The sequence below is a fragment of the Oncorhynchus keta genome, chromosome 12 (assembly GCF_023373465.1).
Source record: "Oncorhynchus keta strain PuntledgeMale-10-30-2019 chromosome 12, Oket_V2, whole genome shotgun sequence".
Lineage (NCBI taxonomy): Eukaryota > Metazoa > Chordata > Actinopteri > Salmoniformes > Salmonidae > Oncorhynchus > Oncorhynchus keta.
Window position 1 is genome coordinate 51606566 of NC_068432.1, and position 26076 is coordinate 51632641.

The window sequence follows — 26076 nt, forward strand, 5'->3', positions numbered from 1 at the left end:
ATCCTCATCCTAATTGATACATTTCTTAATTCCATTCTTTTACTTTTAGGTTGTGAATTAATGGATACTATATATATATATATTAATAGATACTATATATATATATTAATAGATACTATATATATATATATTAATAGATACTATATATATATATTAATAGATACTATATATATATATTAATAGATACTATATATATATATATATATATATTAATAGATACTATATATATATATTAATAGATACTATATATATATATATTAATGGATACTATATATATATATTAATAGATAATATATATATATATATATATATATATATATATATTAATAGATACCATATATATATATATATATATATATTAATAGATACTATATATATATATATATTAATAGATACTATATATATATATATTAATAGATACTATATATATATTAATAGATACTACTGCGTTGTTATGAGGTTAGAAACACAAGGCTTTCGATACACCCGTAATAACATCTACCTAAACATTTGTATGTGACAAAATAAAAATGTGATTTGATTAATTAAGTGATCTCGTCTTGGTTTCTCAAGCGTTGTAAGTTGGTTTCCTGCAGTTTAATAGGATAATGGGGCTTCGTCCCAAATGGCACCCCAAGTAGTGCACTACTTTTTTTCCTTTTTTTTTTTACCAGACTAATATGAACCCTGATCAAAAGAAGTGCACTATATATAAAAGTTGCCATTTGGGACGTACCCTTGGGTCTGTTGCAGTGCCATCTAGCTGCAGACAGAGGGGGCCAGGGTAGTTGTTTAGTTTAGGGTCGACAGCGCTGGATGAAGCGGGGGTAGAGACACACGTCTCTGATGTGGTGTCTGTTCAGCAGCCAGGTGAGGAACCTCTCCAGGCCGAGCCCGTAGCCACCGTGGGGACAGGTACCATACTTCCTCTGGAACACACAACGTTAACGTTAGTAACTATACCATCACAGACTATTGACAACAGTTTGTGTGTGAGGGGATGTGATCAGGGACAACAGGAACACTAGTGGATAGGTCCATTACAACGAGGGGATGTGATTAGGGACAACAGGGACACTAGTGGATAGGTCCATTACAATGAGGGGATGTGAGGGGATGTGATTAGGGACAACAGGGACACTAGTGGATAGGTCCATTACAATGAGGGGATGTGATTAGGGACAACAGGGACACTAGTGGATAGGTCCATTACAATGAGGGGATGTGATTAGGGACAACAGGGACACTAGTGGATAGGTCCATTACAATGAGGGGATGTGATTAGGGACAACAGGAACACTAGTGGATAGGTCCATTACAATGAGGGGATGTTATTAGGGACAACAGGAACACTAGTGGATAGGTCCATTACAATGAGGGGATGTGATTAGGGACAACAGGAACACTAGTGGATAGGTCCATTACAATGAGGGGATGTGATTAGGGACAACAGGAACACTAGTGGATAGGTCCATTACAATGAGGGGATGAGGGGATGTGATCAGGGACAACAGGAACACTAGTGGATAGGTCCATTACAATGAGGGGATGTGAGGGGATGTGATTAGGGACAACAGGGACACTAGTGGATAGGTCCATTACAATGAGGGGATGTGATTAGGGACAACAGGAACACTAGTGGATAGGTCCATTACAACGAGGGGATGTGATTAGGGACAACAGGGACACTAGTGGATAGGTCCATTACAATGAGGGGATGTGAGGGGATGTGATTAGGGACAACAGGGACACTAGTGGATAGGTCCATTACAATGAGGGGATGTGATTAGGGACAACAGGAACACTAGTGGATAGGTCCATTACAATGAGGGGATGTTATTAGGGACAACAGGAACACTAGTGGATAGGTCCATTACAATGAGGGGATGTGAGGGGATGTTATTAGGGACAACAGGAAAACCAGTGGATAGGTCCAATACAATGATTATATATATATATATATATGACATTATGAAACTGACAGCGTCGATGAGGCATTCCGAGAGGCATTCTAAGCCGTGCCAAAATCAGACTTGTGAAGTATGTCTCATATTGTATTATTTCCTAAACGCAAACCAGATGGGATGGCGTATGGCTGCAGAATGCTGTGGTAGCTATGCTGGTTAAGTGTGCCTTGAATTCTAAATAAATCACAGACATTGTCACCAGCAAAGCACCTCCACACCATCACACCTCCTCCTCCCCCATGCTTCACGGTGGGAACCACACGTGTGGAGATCATCTGTTTACCTACTCTGCGTCTCACAAAGACACAATGGTTGGAACCAAAAATCTCAAATATTTTTTTTACCACCGGTCTACTGTCCATTGCTCGTGTTTCTTAGCACAAGCAAGTCTCTTCTTCTTATTGGTGTAGTAGTGGTTTCTTTGCAGCAATTCGACCATGAAGGCCTGATTCACACAGACTCCTCTGAACAGTTGATGTTGAGATGTCTGTTACTTGAACTGTGTGAAGAATTTATTTGGGCTGCAATCTGAGGCTGGTAACTCTAATGAACTTATCCTCTACAGCAAAGGTAACTCTGGGTCTTCCTTTTCTGTGGCGGTCCTCATGAGAGCCAGTTTCATTATAGCGCTTGATGGTTTTTGCGACTGCACTTAAAGTTGTTAATTGAAATCCATTCCAGGTGACTATCTCATGAAGCTGGTTGAGAGAATGCCAAGAGTGTGCAACGCTGTCATCAAGGTAAAGGGTGGCTATGTTGAAGAACCTAAAATATATTTAGATTTTTTTATTCAACAATGTAGAAAATAACTTTAAAAATTAAGAAAACCCTTGAATGAGGTGTGACTTGACTGTATATTTGGGGAGTTTCTCCCATTCTCCTATGCAGAGCCTCTCAAGCTCTGTCAGGTTGGATGGGGAGCGTCGCTGCACAGCTATTTTCAGGTCTATCCAGAGATGTTCGATCGGGTTCACGTCCGGTCTCTTGCTGGGGCCACTTTAGGACATTCAGAGACTTGTCCCGAATCCACTCCTGCGTTGTCTTGGTTGTGTGCTTAGGGTCGTTGTCCTGTTGGAAGGTGAACCTTCACCCCAGTCTGAGGTCCAGAGCACTCTGTAGCAGTTTTTCATCAAGGATCTCTCTGACTAGTCTTCCAGTCCCTGCTGCTGAAAAACATCCCCACAGCATGATGCTGCCACCTCCTCCATGCTTCACCGTAGGGATGTTATTGGCCAGGTGATGAGCGGTGCCTGGTTTCCTCCAGATGTGACGCTTGGCATTCAGGCCAGGGAGTTCAATGTCGTTTTCATCACACCATGTTTCTCGTGGTCAGAGTCCTTTAGGTGACTTTTGGCAAACTCGAAAGTTGTCATGTGCCTTTTACTGAGGAGTGACTTCCGTCTGACCACTCTACCATAAAGGCATGATTGGTGGAGTGCTGCAGAGACGGATGTACATCTGGAAGGCTCTGTCAGAGTGACCATTGGGTTCTAGATGTACATACCTGGTCAGTGTACCAGTAGTAAGGGGTAGATGTACATACCTGGTCAGTGTACCAGTAGTAAGGGGTTGGGTCAATGCCCTCCCTCTTGTATCCCTCCAGCAGTTCCTCAGCATCCCAGATCCTCATAGACCCTCCAACTATCTCTCCAACGTTAGGCATCAGCACATCCACCTGAGGAGAACAGCAGTAGGGACAACAATAAGTTATTTCACTGGAGAGGGGAGCAGCTGAGACAATAACAGTTATTTCACTGGAGAGAGGGGCAGCTGAGTCAATAACAGTTATTTCACTGGAGAGAGGAGCAGGGACAATAACAGTTATTTCACTGGAGAGAGGAGCAGCTGAGACAATAACAGTTATTTCACTGGAGAGGGGAGCAGCTGAGACAATAACAGTTATTTCACTGGAGAGAGGAGCAGGGACAATAACAGTTATTTCACTGGAGAGAGGAGCAGCTGAGACAATAACAGTTATTTCACTGGAGAGGGGAGCAGCTGAGACAATAACAGTTATTTCACTGGAGAGAGGAGCAGCTGAGACAATAACAGTTATTTCACTGGAGAGAGGAGCAGCTGAGACAATAACAGTTATTTCACTGGAGAGAGGAGCAGGGACAACAATAACAGTTATTTCACTGGAGAGAGGAGCAGCTGAGACAATAACAGTTATTTCACTGGAGAGAGGAGCAGGGACAACAATAACAGTTATTTCACTGGAGAGAGGAGCAGGGACAATAACAGTTATTTCACTGGAGAGAGGAGCAGGGACAACAATAACAGTTATTTCACTGGAGAGAGGAGCAGGGACAATAACAGTTATTTCACTGGAGAGAGGAGCAGCTGAGACAATAACAGTTATTTCACTGGAGAGAGGAGCAGCTGAGACAATAACAGTTATTTCACTGGAGAGAGGAGCAGGGACAATAACAGTTATTTCACTGGAGAGGAGCAGCTGAGACAATAACAGTTATTTCACTGGAGAGAGGAGCAGCTGAGACAATAACAGTTATTTCACTGGAGAGAGGAGCAGCTGAGACAATAACAGTTATTTCACTGGAGAGAGGAGCAGGGACAATAACAGTTATTTCACTGGAGAGAGGAGCAGCTGAGACAATAACAGTTATTTCACTGGAGAGAGGAGCAGGGACAATAACAGTTATTTCACTGGAGAGAGGAGCAGGGACAATAATAGTTATTTCACTGGAGAGGAGCAGCTGAGACAATAACAGTTATTTCACTGGAGAGGAGCAGGGACAATAACAGTTATTTCACTGGAGAGAGGAGCAGCTGAGACAATAACAGTTATTTCACTGGAGAGAGGAGCAGGGACAACAATAACAGTTATTTCACTGGAGAGAGGAGCAGGGACAATAACAGTTATTTCACTGGAGAGAGGAGCAGGGACAACAATAACAGTTATTTCACTGGAGAGAGGAGCAGGGACAATAACAGTTATTTCACTGGAGAGAGGAGCAGCTGAGACAATAAAAGTTATTTCACTGGAGAGAGGAGCAGCTGAGACAATAAGAGTTATTTCACTGGAGAGAGGAGCAGGGACAATAACAGTTATTTCACTGGAGAGAGGAGCAGCTGAGACAATAACAGTTATTTCACTGGAGAGAGGAGCAGCTGAGACAATAACAGTTATTTCACTGGAGAGAGGAGCAGCTGAGACAATAACAGTTATTTCACTGGAGAGAGGAGCAGGGACAATAACAGTTATTTCACTGGAGAGAGGAGCAGCTGAGACAATAACAGTTATTTCACTGGAGAGAGGAGCAGGGACAATAACAGTTATTTCACTGGAGAGAGGAGCAGGGACAATAATAGTTATTTCACTGGAGAGGAGCAGCTGAGACAATAACAGTTATTTCACTGGAGAGAGGAGCAGGGACAATAACAGTTATTTCACTGGAGAGAGGAGCAGCTGAGACAATAACAGTTATTTCACTGGAGAGAGGAGCAGGGACAACAATAACAGTTATTTCACTGGAGAGAGGAGCAGGGACAACAGTTATTTCACTGGAGAGAGGAGCAGGGACAATAACAGTTATTTCACTGGAGAGAGGAGCAGGGACAATAACAGTTATTTCACTGGAGAGAGGAGCAGCTGAGACAATAACAGTTATTTCACTGGAGAGAGGAGCAGCTGAGACAATAAGAGTTATTTCACTGGAGAGAGGAGCAGGGACAATAACAGTTATTTCACTGGAGAGAGGAGCAGCTGAGACAATAACAGTTATTTCACTGGAGAGAGGAGCAGCTGAGACAATAACAGTTATTTCACTGGAGAGAGGAGCAGCTGAGACAATAACAGTTATTTCACTGGAGAGAGGAGCAGGGACAATAACAGTTATTTCACTGGAGAGAGGAGCAGCTGAGACAATAACAGTTATTTCACTGGAGAGAGGAGCAGGGACAATAACAGTTATTTCACTGGAGAGAGGAGCAGGGACAATAATAGTTATTTCACTGGAGAGGAGCAGCTGAGACAATAACAGTTATTTCACTGGAGAGAGGAGCAGCTGAGACAATAACAGTTATTTCACTGGAGAGAGGAGCAGGGACAACAATAACAGTTATTTCACTGGAGAGAGGAGCAGGGACAATAACAGTTATTTCACTGGAGAGAGGAGCAGCTGAGACAATAACAGTTATTTCACTGGAGAGAGGAGCAGGGACAATAACAGTTATTTCACTGGAGAGAGGAGCAGCTGAGACAATAACAGTTATTTCACTGGAGAGAGGAGCAGCTGAGACAATAACAGTTATTTCACCGGAGAGGATAATATTAATTCTATAATACAGAGGTATTCAGGTGTAGTTTTTTTAGGGCCCATATTCAAAACGTCTTTCAGAGACGCAGTGCTGATGTCTGTGCATATAATCTGATTCATTACAAGAATATACAGTAATAGCATAGTATAACGTTACTGTAGGACAAACACCTGCTCATTTTTATTTTTAGATTTTAGGATCATGTGGAATGACGAGATTTTTCCTCATTTGATTGAAACTAAAACATAGATATAACCCTCTAGAGTCTAAAAAGGAAGTGTGAAGTGTCTGTCCTACAGTGGGGGAAAAAAAGTATTTAGTCAGCCACCAATTGTGCAAGTTCTCCCACTTAAAAAAAAGATGAGAGAGGCCTGTAATTTTCATCATAGGTACTGTTCTATCCTGCCGGTACATCGTATAACCAGCCAGCTGTATGTTGATAGTGTCGTCGTTCAGCCACGTCTCCGTGAAGCATGAGATATTACAGTTTTGAATGTCTCGTTGGTAGTTTAATCTTCTGCGTAGGTCCAAAAGGTTTTGGTTCTGCATAGGTTTTATTGTCCAAAATATTGCACGTTTGCTAGCACAATAGATGGAAGTGGCCGTCTATTTGATCGCCTACGAATTCTCAGAAGGCAGCCCGCCCTCCGGCCCCTTTTTTCTTCGCCTCCTCTTCACGCTAAATCACGGGGATCTGGGCCTGTTTCCCCGAGAAAGCAGTATATTGTTGGCGTCGGGCTCGTCAGACTCGTTAAAAGGAAAAAAAGGATTCTGCCTGTCCGTGGTGAGTAATCGCAGTCCTGATGTCCAGAGCTCAATTTCGAGTCTCAAAAGCAAAAGGGTCTGAATACTTACGTAAATAAAGTTATTTCTGCTTAGAATTTTGCATAAAATGTACATTAAAAAAAACAGTTTGTGCTTTGTCATTATGGGGTACTCTGTGTGTGTAGACTGATGAACAAAACATATTTTTATCCATTTTAGAATAAGGCTGTAATGTAACAACAAGGAATCGGAATACTTTCCTGTATACCTGTATACTTCCCTCATCTTAAAACTGGTACCCGGCTACCTTCAGAGGAGTCTTACGAGGCTTGTGAGGGGTCGTAGAGCCAAACGGAGTCGTGTTAAAAGAGAGTCATCTTTCATAGGTGGGTGAGTTGGGGGTCATAATAGTTTGTAGACCAGAGGAGTCTTATGAGGCTTGTGAGGGGTCGTAGAGCCAAACGGAGTACACCATCGTGTTTAAGTAGGTGGGGGGTCATAATAGTTTGTAGACCAAACCGTTCGGATGCTACATAAGTTTTAGTGAGAAGACCCGAATTTCCAGGATGACAAACGCCGTTCTAGTTTGTGGTCCCCAGGACCGAAGTTTGTGGTCCCCAGGACCGTTTAGTTTGGGGTCCCCAGGACCGAGTTTGGGGTGCCCAGGACCGAGGTTGGGGTGCCCAGGACCGAGTTTGGGGTCCCCAGGACAGGAGCTTGGGGGTGCCCAGGACCGAGTTTGGGGTCCCCAGAACCTAGCTTGGGGTGCCCAGGACAGAGTTTGGGGTCCCCAGGACATAGCTTGGGGTGCCCAGGACAGAGTTTGGGGCCCCCAGGACCTAGCTTGGGGTGCCCAGGACCGAGTTTGGGGTGCCCAGGACCGAGTTTGGGGTCCCCAGAACCTAGCTTGGGGTGCCCAGGACAGAGTTTGGGGTCCCCAGGACATAGCTTGGGGTGCCCAGGACAGAGTTTGGGGCCCCCAGAACCTAGCTTGGGGTGCCCAGGACAGATTTTGGGGTCCCCAGGACCTAGCTTGGGGTGCCCAGGACAGAGTTTGAGGTCCCCAGAACCTAGCTTGGGGTGCCCAGGACAGAGTTTGGGTCCCCAGGACATAGCTTGGGGTGCCCAGGACAGAGTTTGGGGTCCCCAGGACCTAGCTTGGGGTCCCCAGGACCTAGCTTGGGGTCCCCAGGACCTAGCTTGGGGTGCCGAGGACAGAGTTTGGGGTCCCCAGGACCTAGCTTGGGGTCCCCAGGACCTAGCTTGGGGTGCCCAGGACCTAGCTTGGGGTGCCCAGGACAGAGTTTGGGGTGCCCAGGACCTAGCTTGGGGTGCCCAGGACAGAGTTTGGGGTCCCCAGGACAGAGTTTGGGGTGCCCAGGACAGAGTTTGGGGTGCCCAGGACAGAGTTTGGGGTCCCCAGGACAGAGTTTGGGGTCCCCAGGACAGAGTTTGGGGTGCCCAGGACCTATTTGGGGTCCCCAGGACAGAGTTTGGGGTGCCGGGGACAGGACAGAGTTTGGGGTGCCCAGGACCCAGATCTAGGGTACCCAGGACAGAGTTTGGGGTGCCGAGGACAGAGTTTGGGGGTCCCCAGGACAGAGTTTGGAGGCTCATCTCCGGGGCCGCAGACATGAACCCAAATAAGATCTAAATTCCCTCCGTGAAATTGACTGAGATCAGATAGTTGGTCTGCAGATGGACGTGTCACCTGTAATACTGAAAGGAGGGTGACTACAAAAAAACATGTGAAGTAGAAGGAAACCCAGAATGTGATTCAGATCAGCTCTGGTGGAAAGGAATCCAGGGGAGACGGGTGCAGTTACCTATGGTTACCTATGGTTATCTATGGTTACCTATGGTTACCTATGGATCTAAAATGGAAGGGAGGGGAGACGGGGCGGTTACCTATGGTTACCTATGGTTACCTATGGTTATCTATGGTTACCTATGGTTACCTATGGATCTAAAATGGAAGGGAGGGGAGACGGGTGCAGTTACCTATGGTTACCTATGGATCTAAAATGGAAGGGAGGGGAGACAGGGCGGTTACCTATGGTTACCTATGGATCTAAAAAGGAAGGGAGGGGAGACGGGGTGGTTACCTATGGTTACCTATGGATCCGCAGCCTATTCAGTACGAACTAAAATGCTAAACTGATTCTAGATCAGAACTCAAACATTTTTGAAAAAAATGGGAAAAAAGGGTGATGGTTTGGGGGAGGTAAGCTCTGATGTAAGGTAGATGAAGATGCTGTTTGTTTTCCAGGTCTGGGTCATGGTTTTCGTTGACGTAAGCTCTCTGCTGGTCGGGGACTCACCGACTCAGTGAGGCGTCGGTCCTCAGGACAGCGCTGCATGTAGAAGGACTTGATCTCAGCCGGGAAGCGGCACAGCAGGATGGTCTCACCGATGGCATCAGTCATCAGCCTCTCTGGGGCCTCAGGGATGTCCTGAAACCAAGGAGGGAGAGTGGTTTTATAACGTCACAATAATAACAGGAGCTGGACGAAGAGTATGTACACTGAACAATACATTGATGAGTGGGGTAAACAGTTAGGGGCCATTTTGCGTATCTGTGCCAGTTTCCTCAACACAGATTAAACCTAGTGCTAGACAAAGAACCATATTAAAAGTAGCAGTAATCCAGGACTAGACACAATCTGTGCCCAGGCAACCAGCACTAAATGTCCTAAAAAAAACACACAACCACGGGTTCATGCTAGTCAAAGATTAATTCTGGAGTGAGATAGTGATTAGATAAGAGTGATTATAATTGACTGTGGTTCATGCCGACCTTAAACCATTTGTCAAATGTCATTTATTCACAGTCAAAATGTACCTCTCCGAACTCATAGTAGGTCCCATCATCCTTTTTGATGTCATGCTCCTTCAGCCAGATGATGGCATCAGAGTAGTTGATCCTCTTGAAGGGCCTCTTGGGGGGCTTGAAGTCCTGGGGTCGACAAAAGAGGTAAAGGACAGACCACATTAAAAATCGGGTTCAGATTTTCACCACCGCACTAAGGATTTGAGGAGGCGTTTTGAATGAGGTCAAAAAGGAAGTTTGAATCTCAAATAGAAAAAAAACATTTTTATGAGATGAAATCTTTAAGAATACATCTATCTCAGTGATCAAGACCACGGAGGGGAGGAGAGGGAGAGGGAGAGGAGAGGGAGAGGAGACGAGACGAGACGAGACGAGACGAGAGGAGAGGAGAGGAGAGGAGCTGCAAAGAGCTCCTTATAAAACATCAGACGTACAGGGTTGACTTGGTAGAGTAGAGAAGCAGCAGGAGACTTCAGGACTCTGTCCACCACATCACACACCAGATCCTCCAGCCTGCTCAGTAGGTCCTCATAGGTCATGAAGGGGCACTCTGCCTCTATGTGAGTGTACCTACAGAGGAGAGGGAGGAACATAGGGTCGTACTATGGTAAACAAACAGAACTCTAGGATTTCCTGAGAATATACTGTAGACTAAAAGGTATTTATCATCAGAATACCTAAAAGAAAAAATAGTGTGGATAAAATAATATATATTATTATGATATTATGATATTATTATATAATAATATATTATTATTATATATTATGTTTTAATAATATATATCATATATAAAATAATATTGTGCAAAGCATTTTTTAAATGCTTTGCATCGAAAACAAAAAAGTGAATGTTTCTTATTGTACAAGTTCAGTTATTCCCTCCATGCTATAGTGCACATTGGGTGCCTTAATGAATTCCTCCCATCCACTCACTCGGACAGGTGCCTGCGGGTGCGGGACTGCTCTGCGCGGTAGGACTGAGCGATACAGAAGGTGTCTCCCAGAGCAGGGATACAAGTCTCCAGGTAGAGCTGTGAGGACTGGGTCAGGAACGCCTCCTCCCCAAAGTAGTTCAGGTTGAACAGGGTGGAACCTCCTCCACCTGGGTCTGCACCAGGGTGGGTGGGGTGATCTGTGGGAAAACAAACACAAACAAACATAGCTTTAAATGGCTTTACAAAGAGATCATTTATACATACACACTACCATTTAAAAGTTTGGGGTCACCTAGAAATGTCTTTATTTTTTATTTGTAAGAAAAGCAAATTTTTTGGTCCATTAAAATAACATCAAAATGATCTGAAATGCAAACATTATTAATGTTGTAAATGACTATTGTAGCTGGAAACTGATGATTTTTTCAAATGAAATATCTACACAGGCTCATTATCAGCAACCATCACTCCTGTGTTCCAATGGCCAGAAACAAAGACCTTTCTTCTGGAAGGCCAGCATCCCGGAGTTGCCTCTTCACTGTTGACGTTGAGACTGGACAGAGGAACTCTGCCTAGAAAGCCAGCATCCCGGAGTCTCCTCTTCACTGTTGACTTTGTGACTGGACAGAGGAACTCTGCCTAGAAGGCCAGCATCCCGGAGTCTCCTCTTCACTGTTGACTTTGTGACTGGACAGAGGAACTCTGCCTAGAAGGCCAGCATCCCGGAGTCTCCTCTTCACTGTTGACGTTGTGACTGGACAGAGGAACTCTGCCTAGAAAGCCAGCAAACCGAAGTCGCCTCTTCACTGTTGACGTTGTGACTGGACAGAGGAACTCTGCCTAGAAGGCCAGCATCCCGGAGTCGCCTCTTCAGTGTTTACGTTGAGACTGGTGTTTTGTGGGTACTATTTAATGAAGCTGTGTACTTGTCCTCTTGCTCAGTTGTGCACCGGGGCCTCCCACTCCTCTTCTATTCTGGTTAGAGCCGGTTTGCGCTGTTCTGTGAAGGAGTGGTACACAGCGTTGTACGAGATCTTCAGTTTCTTGGCAATTTCTCTCACGGAATAGCCTTCCTTTCTCAGAACAAGAATGGACTGACGAGTTTCAGAAAATGTCTTTGTTTCTGGACATTTTGAGCCTGTAATCAAACCCACAAATGCTGATGCTCCAGATACTCAACTAGTCTAAAGAAGGCCAGTTGTATTGCTTCTCTAATCAGCACAAGAGTTTTCAGTTGTGCTAACATAATTGCAAAAGGCTTTTCTAATGATCAGTTAGCCTTCTAAAATGATAAACTTGGACTAGCTAACACAACGTGTCATTGGAACACAGGAGTGATGGTTGCTGATAATGGGCCTCTGTACGCCTATGTAGATATTACATAAAAACTCTGCCGTTTCCAGCTACAATAGTCATTTACAACGTTAACAATGTCTACAATTTGCTGTTATTTTAAATGGACAAAAAAAACATGCCTTTCTTTCAAAAACAAGGAAATGTATAAGTGACTCCAAACTTTTGAACGGTAGTGTACATTTGTGGATGACCTATCCTCTCCAAAGAGCAAAAGGATTTAAACCTCATATATATATATAGATATAAAAACCTCTTAAGGATCGGAACCTTTTTTCCACCTAAAATGACATTCCCAAATGTAACTTCCTGTAGCTCAGGACCTGAAGCAAGGATATGCGTATTCTTGGTACCATTTGAAAGGAAACATTTTGAAGTTTGTGGGAATGTGAAACTAATGTAGGAGAATATAACACATTAGATCTGGTAGAAGATAATACAAATAAAAAAAACATACATTTTTTTTCTCTTTTTGTAATTTTTTGTACCATCATCTTTCAAATGCAAGAGAAAGGCCATTATCTGACTTAGGACACAAGGCTCAATTTAGGTTTTGGCCACTAGATGGCAGCAGTATGTTCAAAGTTTTAGACTGATCCAATGAACCATTGTATTTCTGTTTAACATGTTGTATCAAGTCTGCCTAATTGGTCAATATATACATTTTCAAGTAGATAATTGTGCCTAATTAGTTTATTAATACATGTTCAAGTAGATAATTGTGATAATCTTCTCAAACAATATCATGGTATGTTTTCACTGTAATAGCTACTGTAAATTGACAGTGCAGTTGGATTAACAAGATTTTAAGCTTTTTGCCCATATCAGATATGTCTACATCCTGGGAAATGTTCTTGTTACTTACAACGTCATGCTAATCACATTAGCGCACGTTAGCTCAACCCGAGGGTGGGACACCGATCTGTAGAGATCCTTAAGACGTTTTAAATAAGTCACAAAGATGTGTAAACATGCACAAGGATGACAACATAGAATTATTCACAATTCAGACCTAAATCTTTAACATCAACAATAGCAATAGGAACCCTACGACAGCAGGTGATGGACATTACAGTATATATTTCTACTATTAAAAAGAGATCAGAAACATGGAAAGATTGTACCCACATGTTAAATAGAATATCCATCCTGTTGTGTCTGTGTGGATGGGTACTAGTTTTGACTGTACCTCATGGTATCCGGGTTGAAGAAGTGATCCCTGAAGCACTGTGTGACAGTGGAACGGACCCGGAGGATCTTGGACACGTTCTCCCCACGGATCATCATGTGTCTGTTGTTGAGCTGAACGTCCACATCAGACTCCTCATTCAGCAGGTTGTCAGCTCCTCCAGGCGGCGCCAGACCCACCAGCTCCCAGAAGTCACAGGTCAGCTCATGACCTCCAGGGGCCTCGTGGAGGAGGAGAAGAGAAGACAGGCCAGTCATAATACCGTTATTATAATTCATTCAAATGTAATACTAATTGGGACACAGTTTAAGCCTAGTCATGGACAACAACAAAAAAAAAAAGATTGGAGACTTTTCATTGAACATGTCAAAGATTAGGCTTAATCTGGGTCTGGGAAACTTGACTATATATATATATATATATATATATATATATATATATATACACACATTATATATATATATATATATATATATATATATATATATATATATATATATATATATATATATATATATATATATATATATATATATATATATATATATGTGTATGCTAAACTTGAAACAATAATGGATATTACATTTGAGGAATGTTTACCTGTTTTCCTTTAGGTACTTCTTGCACTGTCCCATACAGAGCCACTGTGCTTTCAGTGGACAGCACCAAGGCATTGTAGCACTGACACTATAACGGTGACAAGGGGCCAAAAGGATATTACAAATTTAAAAGTGGAACCATAAAAAAAAACAGATCATTAATCTTGTCATAATTTTTTTTTTTTTTTTTCAACAGAAGTTTTAAAAGAGTTTTGGTAACAAGTGTTTTAAAAGAGAACAAAAAGAGAGCAATTTAAAAAATTAAAAATAATTAAATACCAATTTATCGTTGAGAACACACTGCAAGAAACCAGTTCCATCTCTCAGCACGATGAACAGCAGGTTCTTTCCTAGCAAGAGAATAGCAAACACGCTATGAGCCTCTCTCATTCATTCATGCAAAGAACTCAAAAATATATTTACAATATATATATATGGGGAATTGGAAGTGATGCAAACAATTAGATTGATGGAAGCTACAATCTGCACTATTAAAGCTGATCTACCCCCTCATTTAAAAAAAAAAATAAATAAATAAATAAAAAATAAAATATAAAATGGCCACAAAATATAAAATGGCTTAAAATATAAAATGGTCTGTAGTGCATCATACAAAGGAAATAGGAACCCTAGATGGTGTTGGTTAGACGTCAGGGTCACCCACTAAAAAAAAGGCTTTAGAAAAGGCTATCCGTGACCCAGGAAACAAAACTTCAAAGTTGAATCATCACATACAGAATGTTATGAATATGAACACCGTGTGGTTCAAAACCTGTTAAAAGTTGCACGTTAATTATAATATGATAAAACGACAGGTATGAGTTGAACAAAACAACTAACGAGACACACTTACAGTAAGTAGGCTACCCAGATCACAGTCAACACACATTTTATAGTAAGAATATAAGAAAAATACCAATAATATTTTTCCCAACCATTTAAAGGTGATATTTTGAAACAGAGCCCAAGCCCATGCTTTTTTGATCCAGGTTCCTACCCTCACTCTGCTTCGTTTTAGAGTTGCCGCCACAAGATCGAGCAAAATAATAGACAGAGACTTGATTTAGGCTACATTACAGCATGTAGCATTTAGGCTCCATTACAGCACGTAGCATTTAGGCTCCATTACAGCACGTAGCATTTAGGCTACATTACAGCACGTAGCATTTAGGCTACATTACAGCACGTAGCATTTAGGCTACATTACAGCACGTAGCATTTAGGCTACATTACAGCACGTAGCATTTAGGCTACATTACAGCACGTAGCATTTAGGCTACATTACAGCATGTAGCATTTAGGCTCCATTGCAGCATGTAGCATTTAGGCTACATTACAGCATGTAGCATTTCGGCTACATTACAGCATGTAGCATTTCGGCTACATTACAGCATGTAGCATTTCGGCTACATTACAGCATGTAGCATTTAGGCTCCATTGTAGCATGCAATATGTTTCTGATCAGTGATAGATGACCACTTGATTTAGGCTACATTGTATCATGTTAAATGTTTCTGATCAGTGGTAGATGACCAAATTAATAGATGAGAGCTATACCACCTCCACTTAATTTGCCCAGCCAGAGAATTAGCTAAATATAGCCTAAAGACAGAGACTCAGTGAAACAAAATATCACATTGATTGATTATCAGACAAGTCACAGGCTGTTGATAGGTAGTAAACCTAGGCTACTAGCGGACTGTGACTGAAGAGCTAAATAATCCACTTGCTAAGCTACATAACATGCTGGCAAACTGTTCTGATCAGTGATAATCAATGACCCACCTAGACAAGATGATCATGAGCAACTTAGCTAACATTTAGCTAACATTTCCACAGGCTAATTGTAGCCTAACTAATATCCAAACCGAGATTCTGTGAAAAGAAAAATCCCCCACGTTTGTCTCAAAACAGTGCGAAACGGTGCTGAAATAGCGACTCTACACAGCTAGGCTAATGCTTTGAATAGTTTATAACAATTGAAGGACTTTGGTAGTTTCAGTAAGAAACAAATTTGATGCCTTCAATTGCATTAGCCTACTTAATTCCAATATTTTCAGAATTCAGTGATATTTATTCCCACAGTATTATTTATGGATACATCCAGCTGTGGTTAGAAAACAGTGCATGTGAGATGGACGAAGTGACATGCCAAAAAGTGCACAACTGCCAAAAAGTGTACAAACTGCCAAAAAGTGCACAAACTGCCAAAAAAGTGCACAACTGCCAAAAAGTGTACAAACTGCCAAAAAGTGCACAAACTGCCAAAAAGTGCACAACTGCCAAAAAGTGTACAAAGTGCCAAAAAGTGCACAACTGCCAAAAAGTGCACAACTGCCAAAACGTGTACAAACTGCCAAAAAGTGCACAAACTGCCAAAAAGTGTACAAACTGCCGTTACTAGACACTAGTAACGGCCGCCGTCTAGAACCACCAAGAGCTTAAGAGCGTAGTGGGTGTCAATAACGCCTCGGCACTACAGCTAATTTCATAATAAACCGCAGGCAGAACTTTCCTGCAACCAAGACCAGGTTGGTTCGTGGAAATAAAAGTTTAGGCTTCGACACCGGCAACACCTTTCAGATATAACAAAAAAAGGGTGGAAAATTTGTCCGGATGCTAAAGTTGCCGGGAAAACATCTTGGTTTGAAAGGTGGAAAAGTTGCATCACGATGACAATCAGTGGCGACCCGTCCTTCAGGGCAGGTAGTGCAGAGCCCCGTCTGTTTACAAGGATGCAAATTAGTGAGGGACCAAAAGTGACGTTTTTTCTGCACTGAAACAAGCAACAAAAATCCCTGCTAGGAGGATATATATATATATTTTTTTTTTTAAATCAGCTTTAAAATGTTAATTTCTAGTGAATTTTAGGCTGGATCCCTTCTTGAAATGCAAGTTTTAACTGTGTACTAATTAAACAACAAAGAATATGATCTACATAATCAGTCTCTTGTGTGTAAAATAAAAAGTGGTTGATGTGAACCAAACTCGTAGAAAAACATTTAAGAAAGCAAACCAATGTTCTTTGTTGCCCAGATTTTTTTTAAATACACTAATATTGCAGTTAGCCACGACAGCCTTTATAATTAATAGAATGCTTGTTACCACGACAGCCTTTATAATAGAAAGCTTGTTACCACGACAGCCTTTATAATAGAACGCTTGTTACCACGACAGCCTTTATAATAGAACGCTTGTTACCGCGACAGCCTTTATAATAGAACGCTTGTTACCACGACAGCCTTTATAATAGAACGCTTGTTACCATGACAGCCTTTATAATATTGCACTTGGGGGAAATAAAAACATGTCAAAGTAGAAATAGAATGAAACAAACAAGTATTCTATTATAGTGGCCACTATAGTAGACATCGATTAAGTGCACAAGGCTACATGTGTGCAAAAAAAAAAAACATTCACAGAGTAAAAAAATGTAATAATTCCCCCTCATTCACACACAAGTGTTACAGTATGTTAAGTTCAACACAACAAAAGCAATATCTTTGGGCTACACTGTAGGTTATTACACTCTACACTTTCTGCCTGTGGACGTCTGTTCTACAATGTGCCAACAGAGCATGATACCCTTTGTTGGCATAATTCATCTCTTTCAGGCAGAGAGTAACACCTGGCATACCCCTTTTTATCCACTGTATCGAAGAAGTGAGAAAGAGGGAAAGTGTGTGGTGTTCCATTCACCTCTATAGTGGCATCCAGCTTAAACCAGGCCCAGCTGTAAACCCTGAATCTACTTGTTTAACAAGCAACGCCTCATTTTCACTTAATTCTATCATTTAGAAAATTAACCACAAAGGGAAAACATTAGTTCATAGATAACTACTAACATTTCACACAGATTGCCAGGGTCCAGAGAACGACTAACGTTATAGCTTGAGGATCGGCAAGGAGTCGTAATACCAGTTAATTCTATACAGTGGTTGCTCCACTAAAAGTTTTGCGATTATGCTGCGGGACTTAGAGGTCATTTGTGGTTTAGTACGGTACTCTGCGTTACCACTTCATTACTCTAGACCACCACAAGGGAGAGTTAGAGCAAAATCAGTGCTCTTGGGTCCTACTGTGTCTCTAACTGACAATGAACGGACGACATAAACCTAAATAGAAACTGATAATTGTGCACGACTTCAGTATCACTTACTAAACCTGTTGTTACACTAAGGTTTTTATTATTTTATTTTGTTATTTTATTTTGTTAGGATTGTTTTGCTCTTCCTGTAGTAATGTAGACCACTCCCGACCGGTCACGTTGTACAGCGCCTGAGTGGTGCAACGGTCTAAGACACTGCGTAGTAGTGTAGACCACTCCCGACCGGTCACGTTGTACAGCGCCTGAGTGGCGCAACGGTCTAAGACACTGCGTAGTAGTGCAAGCTGTGTTGCTACAGATGCTGGTTCAATATCGGTGCCGGCCTCGACTGGGAGACTCATGAGATGACTATAGGTGCTTGGTTTCTCTCCCTCTAAAAACAGAAATAAATCATTCAAAATAACAAACTGGCTTTAAATACAAATTGGTAACAATGTTCAAGAAGGGCCTTTTCCTTGCTCATTTTACGTTATTGAAAACAAAATCATCTCCAAAATAGGTTTTTTTTTTTTTAAGTGATTATTATTAATTTAGAATTATTTCAAAGCCCCTTGGATATTCTCACAGATATACTATCAACCCTGTTATTAGCAGGACAATATATATTGGTCATATTGGTCATGGCTCCCGAGTGGCGCACAATGGGATTGCCTTGCAGTTCCCCAGCTGTATCCACTGAAAGCGCATGAGATTCAAGGCACGAGGGCAGGATGGGCCGCTGAGCCGCACACAGAAGATGGACCTAGGCTGTGGGGAAGGGAGGAGGAGGATGTGGACCCCCAGCCCGCCACACTGGGTAGCACAGAGCAACACTTTAAGGGGAATTAAACTAATAATGGAGCTGACTAGGGAAAAGTTCCCGCTGTTCTTAGTGCCAGTCTGCACGTTCAAACTAAAATAATGTAACTAATAATGGCATCTTTATGCTTTCGTTAATAACATATTGATAAAAAAATACTCTTTCAAAATGCCAATGTTGATTTACAGAAATATTGGAACAAAGTTGTCTAATGAAGGTAAACAAATTGTTGCTTACAGGAAAATACTCTTTCAAACACACATGGTCACGTTGTACAGCGCCATTATGGCTATTAGCAGGTGGCTGGACAATAGACTTGCCTAGAAGGAGGATAGGAGGAGAATTCTATTTCTTAGTTAGGTTGGCTGTATCACAACCGGACGTGATTGGTTGCAATTTCAGTTTAATCCATAGGCGACATGAGTCTCACTAGTGCTGAGTAACGTGCTGTTAAACGTGGTGTAGGTCTTATTTATTTAAAGAGCATATTGAAGTTAGAAGCAATAGGATGCAGCAATAGCCTCGTTCTGCACTGAGGGACTGGTCTTGATGAATCAATGAGATTTTTTTTATTTTGACTGAATCTCAGTTTGGGTATTGGTTAGACTACAATTATACAATTAGGGTGTAAACATGTTATGCTCTGTGTTAGCTGGTTTAAGCAGGTCAGTTAAGAACAAATTCTTATTTACAAGGATTGTCTACTCCTTCCTCCCCGTCAGGGAATTGAACCCCGGTCTCCCGCGTGCCCCGAACGACACAGGGATTCTTTAGCAAACTAGCATTGATGGTACCAGTGGTTGGCACTTAAATAACGTGCCATAGAATTCTGCGGCACCATTCAAGCTGTGCCGCAATACGCTGCAACTTTTAAAAGGACCAACCACTGTAGCTAATTGGTTCCTCGAGATAACTTTACCTCATCTGATGTTGTAGCGTTAGCTAGCTAGCGGTCTGACTAACTTTGTTAGCCAGCTAATTTCCACACCATTAACTCAATTATTTCATCAGCTAAGTTAGATAATGTCGCTCAAAATTTCTCTGGCTAGCTAACGGATAACTAGATCCAGCTACTGTAGCAAGAAAACAGTACTTAACATTGCTAACCATTCTTGTTCCACCACGCTTACTCCCTCAACTCAAACTTTATAAATGCCCATTTTTCGGTTACAGCTCATGAAGTAGGCTTCATCACCAAATCAAAACTGCCTTTCCACTCTCCGCTGACTTCCAGAACGCGTGCTGATGCTGTAACTAGCAAGTTGGTTGTCTCTTCAGTCGCGTGCTGCATTCTGTTAGGTGAATGACTGGCTGAGCACAGGCTGCAGACACAATTGCTTCAAACATGTATCACTGGTTCGCTTACAGTCATTAGTGACCCAAACGCGATTATTAGAACCCCCCCAAAAAACAAATCAAGTACTTTAACTATTTTGGATTCAAACCGGCGAATTTCGTCAAAAGGTAACTAGTTTGCATCTCTGTGTTTAGCTAAAATAAAAAATAAATTAAAAAATGTAACATTTTGTTGTCTGTTTTGCATGTTATTTCGACATTAATACGTGTCATATATCAGTTTGCAAACAATGTAAAATGTAAAACATTTTTATATTTCAGTTAAAAAAAGCTGCATAAAAACAAGGTTACTTTCTTGAGCTTAAAAATGCAGGTGTTTCATCCTAACTCAGTGCTTTCTGTGGTGGTGGGGAAGCCAGGGAAACATACGTAGGTTGTAATGTTCTCTAGTTGCGCCGTGATTGGCTCAGTGTTCTGTCACTCAAGGGGACACACTCAAGGGGACACTACGTCACCGCAAAAAAAAAAAAAAAATCGCACCCCTTGGGTGCTGCCATAGTTACATTAGAAGTGCCCATCCAAGAAGTCTCAAAGGTCATTGGCCACAGATAGAATTATGTAAATTCACGCTAGATCTACAGTAGCTTTGATTGGACTGATCGTGTCAACGTTAGAGCTGTTGCTGTGACCGTATTACCACCACGAGTCAAATTCCACGTGACCTCCCGAGTGGCCCAGCGGTCTAAGGCCGGCTGTGTTGCAGCCGGCCGCAACCGGGAGACCCATGAGGCAGCGAACAATTGGCCCAGGGTTTGGCTGGCCGGGATATTCTTGTCCCATTGCGCTCTAGCGACTCCTTGTGGTGGGCCGGGCACATGCACGCTGACTTCAGACACCAGTTGTATAGTGTTTCCTCCGACACATTGGTGCGGTTGGCTTCCGGGTTAAGCAAGCAGTGTGTCAAGAAGCAGTGCGGCTTGGCAGGGTCGTGTTTTTGGAGAACCCATGGCTCTCGACCTTCGCCTCTCCCGAGTTGGAACAAGACTAACTTGGATATTACTCAATAAAAAGGGGTAGGGAAAAAAATAACTACTCACCACATTTTTTGCACTGCAGTGCTAGCTGTAGCTTATGCTTTCAGTACTACATTCATTCTCTGATCCTTTGATTGGGTGGACAACATGTCAGTTAATGCTGCAAGAGCTCCGATAGGTTGGAGGTGGTCCTCCGGAAGTTGTCATAGTTACTGTGTAAGTCTATGGAAGGAAGTGAGAACCATGAACCTCCTAGGTTTTGTATTGAAGTCAATGTACACAGAGGAAACTAGCTGTCCTCCGGCTACACCATGGTGCTACCCTACAAAGTGCTGATGAGACTACTGTGAAATTAAATAGAAAAACAGTGTGTTTTAATCCACTATTTGGTGTTGTGAAAATATTTAGTATAAAAAGGATCATTTTTAGTATAGTCATTTTAATATAAAAAGGTGTTTTTTTTTACAAAATGATAAGTACTCCCTTTCCACCTCTGAGCCTCCACTGAAATGCAGCTGCCAGAATGTGTTATATTAACTGAGAAAACCACTGTATAAAACTCTTAAAGAATGTAAAAAAAAATGTTTACTTAATACATTTTTCAAAAATTAAAAACTGTTAAAACTCATCAGTGAAGGTAACATGTGTTGCTTGAGACGAACACCGAACTCACAACTGGTTCTGACCAGTGTGCAACCAAGGTAAGCAAGGTTGCTATGGAGATTACCCAAGATGCGCTGTGATTTCGATGCTAAATATCATAATCTTTAATCTAAGTTTTATTTTTTTAATTAAGTGCAACTTTTACAAGTTTTAAATCACACAGTATTCATGTTCATAACATTATGTACACAGTGTTGCAGAAATGTTTCAGTTCTGTTTTCTGGGTCACGGAACACATTTTTGGTGGGTAGCTAGCTGTACCCACAGACTTCCAGTCTTTGCGCTAAGCTAGTGCTAAAACTACCACCATCTTCCTTCATAGTGGACTTGGTCATTCTACAATCCTCACCTTGTTTTCTCATTCGGTGCACCCAACCAAACACCTTCACCCTCTGCCCCCGGAGAGGCTCCAGCTGATAGATTTTAACCTTTTGGGAAAGTGTTGATTCAATTTCAATATTTAAACATAACGGAAGACAAAAATTATACTCTTTATTTCCAAAGATGAGGAGTTTCTGACAGGATGCTGACGAAAGAGAATATAGTGGATCTGACCGTTTTGGGCTCTGGAAGGCTGGAGTCATTCTCAATGGTGACTTTCTTAGCTCCGTCCAGATTCTTCTCTCGTCTCTCAGAATCCTCTGCCTTCAAATCAAAGTTGAAAATAATTTACATAAATTGCCGCTTACATAGACTACTGCTACCTGTGAGTATACAGTTTATGGCTGAAGACAATAGTGTGTATAATTATAATGGTGCATCCTATTCCCTACATAGTGCACCCTATTCCCTACCTAGTGCACTACTTTTGACCAGAGGTAGCGCATTATAGGGTGCCACACTTCCCTATTTCCGCCTCCCCAACGTACCTCCTTTTTGTCTTTGGAGTCGCTCTTCATCTGCTCCCGAGCAAATAACTTCTTCACATTTTTCCTCTGTGTCTTGGAGATCACTGCCCAACGCTGGATGAATAGGAGAAACCAAATCAGTAAGGGAAACCAAAGGAAAACATCTTCACATTTTGCTGGGTTTGTGTTTTGATGATTATTTTTTATTTTTTTGGGGGGGGTTGCTTGTTGTAACTGTGTACCTCTCCTTCCTTCTGAGAGTCCACATAGATGGTTGGGAATGGTTCTTTTCCAGCAAATGTCAACGCCTGTGAAATCACATAGCTGTTGTTACAGCACTTAACTGTGATTTTATTCAAGGGATCGGTAGACATATCAATTCTGTTGAATGGTGTAAATAATTCAAGGCAAAAGAGACAACGCTGATTCCTCTTACCCTCAATGCGGTCTTGAAGGGCTTCTGTTCTGTTCCATCGCCATCCTGGTCATTTCCCTCTTTGTCAGACACATACAGTTCATCTGGGGAAAAAAAGTGAAAGCACTGTAATACTTGATCATGCATGCCTGTCATTTCCTCTAAACCTAGCACTTGACATGATCAATTATCATGTCACGACGCTAAATCCCATATTTGACATCCCACTACGCAGCCTGTTTCACCCACTCAAAGGTTGGAGCTACAGTGCATAGGCAAAGTATTCAGACCCCTGGACCTTTTCCACATTTTGTTACGTTACAGCCCTATTCTAAAATGGATTAAATTGTTTTCCCTCCTCAATCAACACACAATACTCCATGATGACATCACAGTACCCCATAATGACATCACAGTACCCCATAATGACATCACAGTACCCCATAATGACATCACAGTACCCCATAATGACAAGGAACCCTTTACTCAGTACTTTATTGAAGCACCTTTGGCAGCGATTACAGCCTCGAGTCTCATTGGGTATGAAGCTACAAGCTTGACACACCTGTATTTGGGGAGTTCCTCCCATTCTTCCCTGCATATCCTCTCAAGCTCTGTTAGATGGGGAGCAGCCGTTCACAGCTATATTCTGGTCTCTCCAGAGATGTACTTAAACTTCTAAAACCCTGTTTTCGCTTTGTTATTATGCGGTATTGTGTATATATTGATAAGGGGGGGATATATTTAATCAACTTTAGAATAAGGCTGTAACGTAACAACATGTGGGAAAAGTCAAGGCGTCTGAATAGCTTCCGAATGCACTGTATTTACATATTGTGGAGTTGAGAACCTCAGCTAGGTACAGACAGGTATGACAGAAGTGAAAAGGGCACTCAAACAAACGCGTACGGTGTTTAACTAGCTTGTTTTAGCTAGCTAGACAGTCAAGACACGGTTGTGCTACCGGTGGGTTCCCGGTGGCGCAGCGGTCTAAGGCTCTGCATCTCAGTGCTAGAGGCGTCACTACAGACCCTGATTCGATTCCCGGGCTGTATCACAACCGGCCATGATTGGGAGTCGCATAGGGCGGCGCACACTTGGCCCATCGTCGTCCGGGATTGGTGGAGGGGAGGGTTTGTCCGGGGGTTAGGCCGTCATTGTAAAATAAGAATGGGTTCTTAACCGACTTAACCTAGTTAAATAAAGGTTTAAATAAAATAATTTAAACAAGTATGCAAGCTAACTAACCACACCGGTCTGATGAAACACTTGACACATGATTTCAGCATTGTATAGTAGCTAGCTACATAACGTTACCCAATGAGTTTACCTGCAGTTTTCGTTACCTTCTCCGCCATATCCATGTATAAATTATATAAAATCTGTATATTTTTATGAATTACTAGCTAGGTAATAATAATACTGAAATAAACCGGCCTTTGCTTCTCCCGTTGGTTTGTGAGCGCTCGTATGATTATCTGCGCATGCAACTTCCGAAAAGGTCGGGAACGTTGATTGGTTACAGTGTGCAGTAAATTGAACGCGGATTGGTTCACAGTTCCTGACCGTCATTGTAGTCACGCCCTGACATGATGAAAGGACCATATCTGGTGTGTTGAACCATAGAGATGTTGGACAGATGTATATGGAGCTAAGAGATGATGAGGCTATATATGATTCATGCATATTTAATTCAATCCATTACATCATGCATATATTGTTGCAAAATCAATTTGAACCCATTAATGTCCATACATTAAATTAAAAATCTTCTTTGGTATACTTCCCGTAGGAAAAAAAAAAGATTGCAGTTTCAAAATTGCTGTCGACTGTTGTATTTTAGAAGCAGTAATTGCTGAAATGCAGTTACACAACACTCAGCCTGCAATATTTTTTTGTAAGGGTTGTTCTCGGAGCTACTGATGGGTAAATCTGAATAAATGTTTTGTATGTTTGCAATTCAGAGGGAGAATGGGCAAGACAGAATACTTTTGTGTCTTTGAACTGGGTATGGTAGTAGGTACCAGGCACACCGGTTTGTATCAAGAACTGCAACGCTGCTGGGTTTTTCACGCTCAACAGTTTCCTGTGTATCAAGAACGGTCCACCACCCAAAGGACATCCAGTCAACTTGACACAACTGTGGGAAGCATTGGAGTCAACATGGGCCAGAATCCCTGTGGAACACTTTCGATCCCTCGTAGAGTCCATGCCCCGATGAATTGAGGCTGTTCTGAGGGCAAAAGGGGAGGTGCAACTCAATATTAGGAAGGTGTTCCTTATGTTTTGTACACTCTGTATGTACAGTGCATTCAGAAAGAATTCAGACCCCTTGACTTTTTCCACATTTTGTTACCTTACAGCCTTATTATAAAATTGATTTTAAAAAATCCCACCCACTCATAAGATGTACACACTATACCCCAAAATGACAAAGCAGAAACAGGTTTAGATATTTTAGAAAATGTGTACCAAAAAAAATACCACATTCAGACCCATTACTCAGTGCTTTGTTGAAGCACCTTTGGCAGTGATTACAGCCTCAAGTCTTCTTGGGTATGACGCTGCAAGCTTGGCACACCTGTATTTGGGGAGTTTCATCAATGCTGCAGACATTTTTTGGTACCCTCTCCCAGGTCTGTACCTCGGCACAATTCTGTCTCCGAGCTCTAAGACAATTCTTTCGACCTCATAGCTTGGTTTTTGCTCTGACATGCACTGTCAATTGTGAGACTGTATATACAGTGCCTTTCACAAGTATTCATCCCCCTTGACATTTTTCCTATTTTGTTGCATTTACAACCAATCATTTGTACATATTTTTTATTTGGATTTCATGTAATGGAACAAAATAGTCCAAATTGTTGAAGTGAAATGAAAAAAGGTTGTTTTAAAAAAAGTATGATAATAAATGGTGAGTGCATATAAATTATAAATGAAAAAAAATAACTTGTTTCAAAATTTAAAAATTAATTCATTAGAAACAGAAAAATG

At 41.9% G+C, this 26076-nt stretch overlaps 1 protein-coding gene across 1 annotated transcript; it reads right to left on the reverse strand.

The window, feature by feature from the left end:
* Positions 1-398: 398 nt before the first annotated feature.
* On the reverse strand, positions 399-24581 carry LOC118378417 (asparagine--tRNA ligase, cytoplasmic). The gene is given in 17 exon segments (XM_052458599.1): positions 399-929; positions 3511-3642; positions 9335-9466; positions 9856-9969; positions 10278-10413; positions 10777-10942; positions 10945-10975; positions 13321-13334; positions 13337-13541; positions 13921-14007; positions 14199-14269; positions 22169-22247; positions 22375-22464; positions 22689-22781; positions 22910-22975; positions 23104-23186; positions 24413-24581. Coding segments are annotated over 17 exon segments (1665 nt in total). The 5' UTR covers positions 24447-24581; the 3' UTR covers positions 399-797.
* Between the last annotated feature and the right edge of the window lie 1495 nt (positions 24582-26076).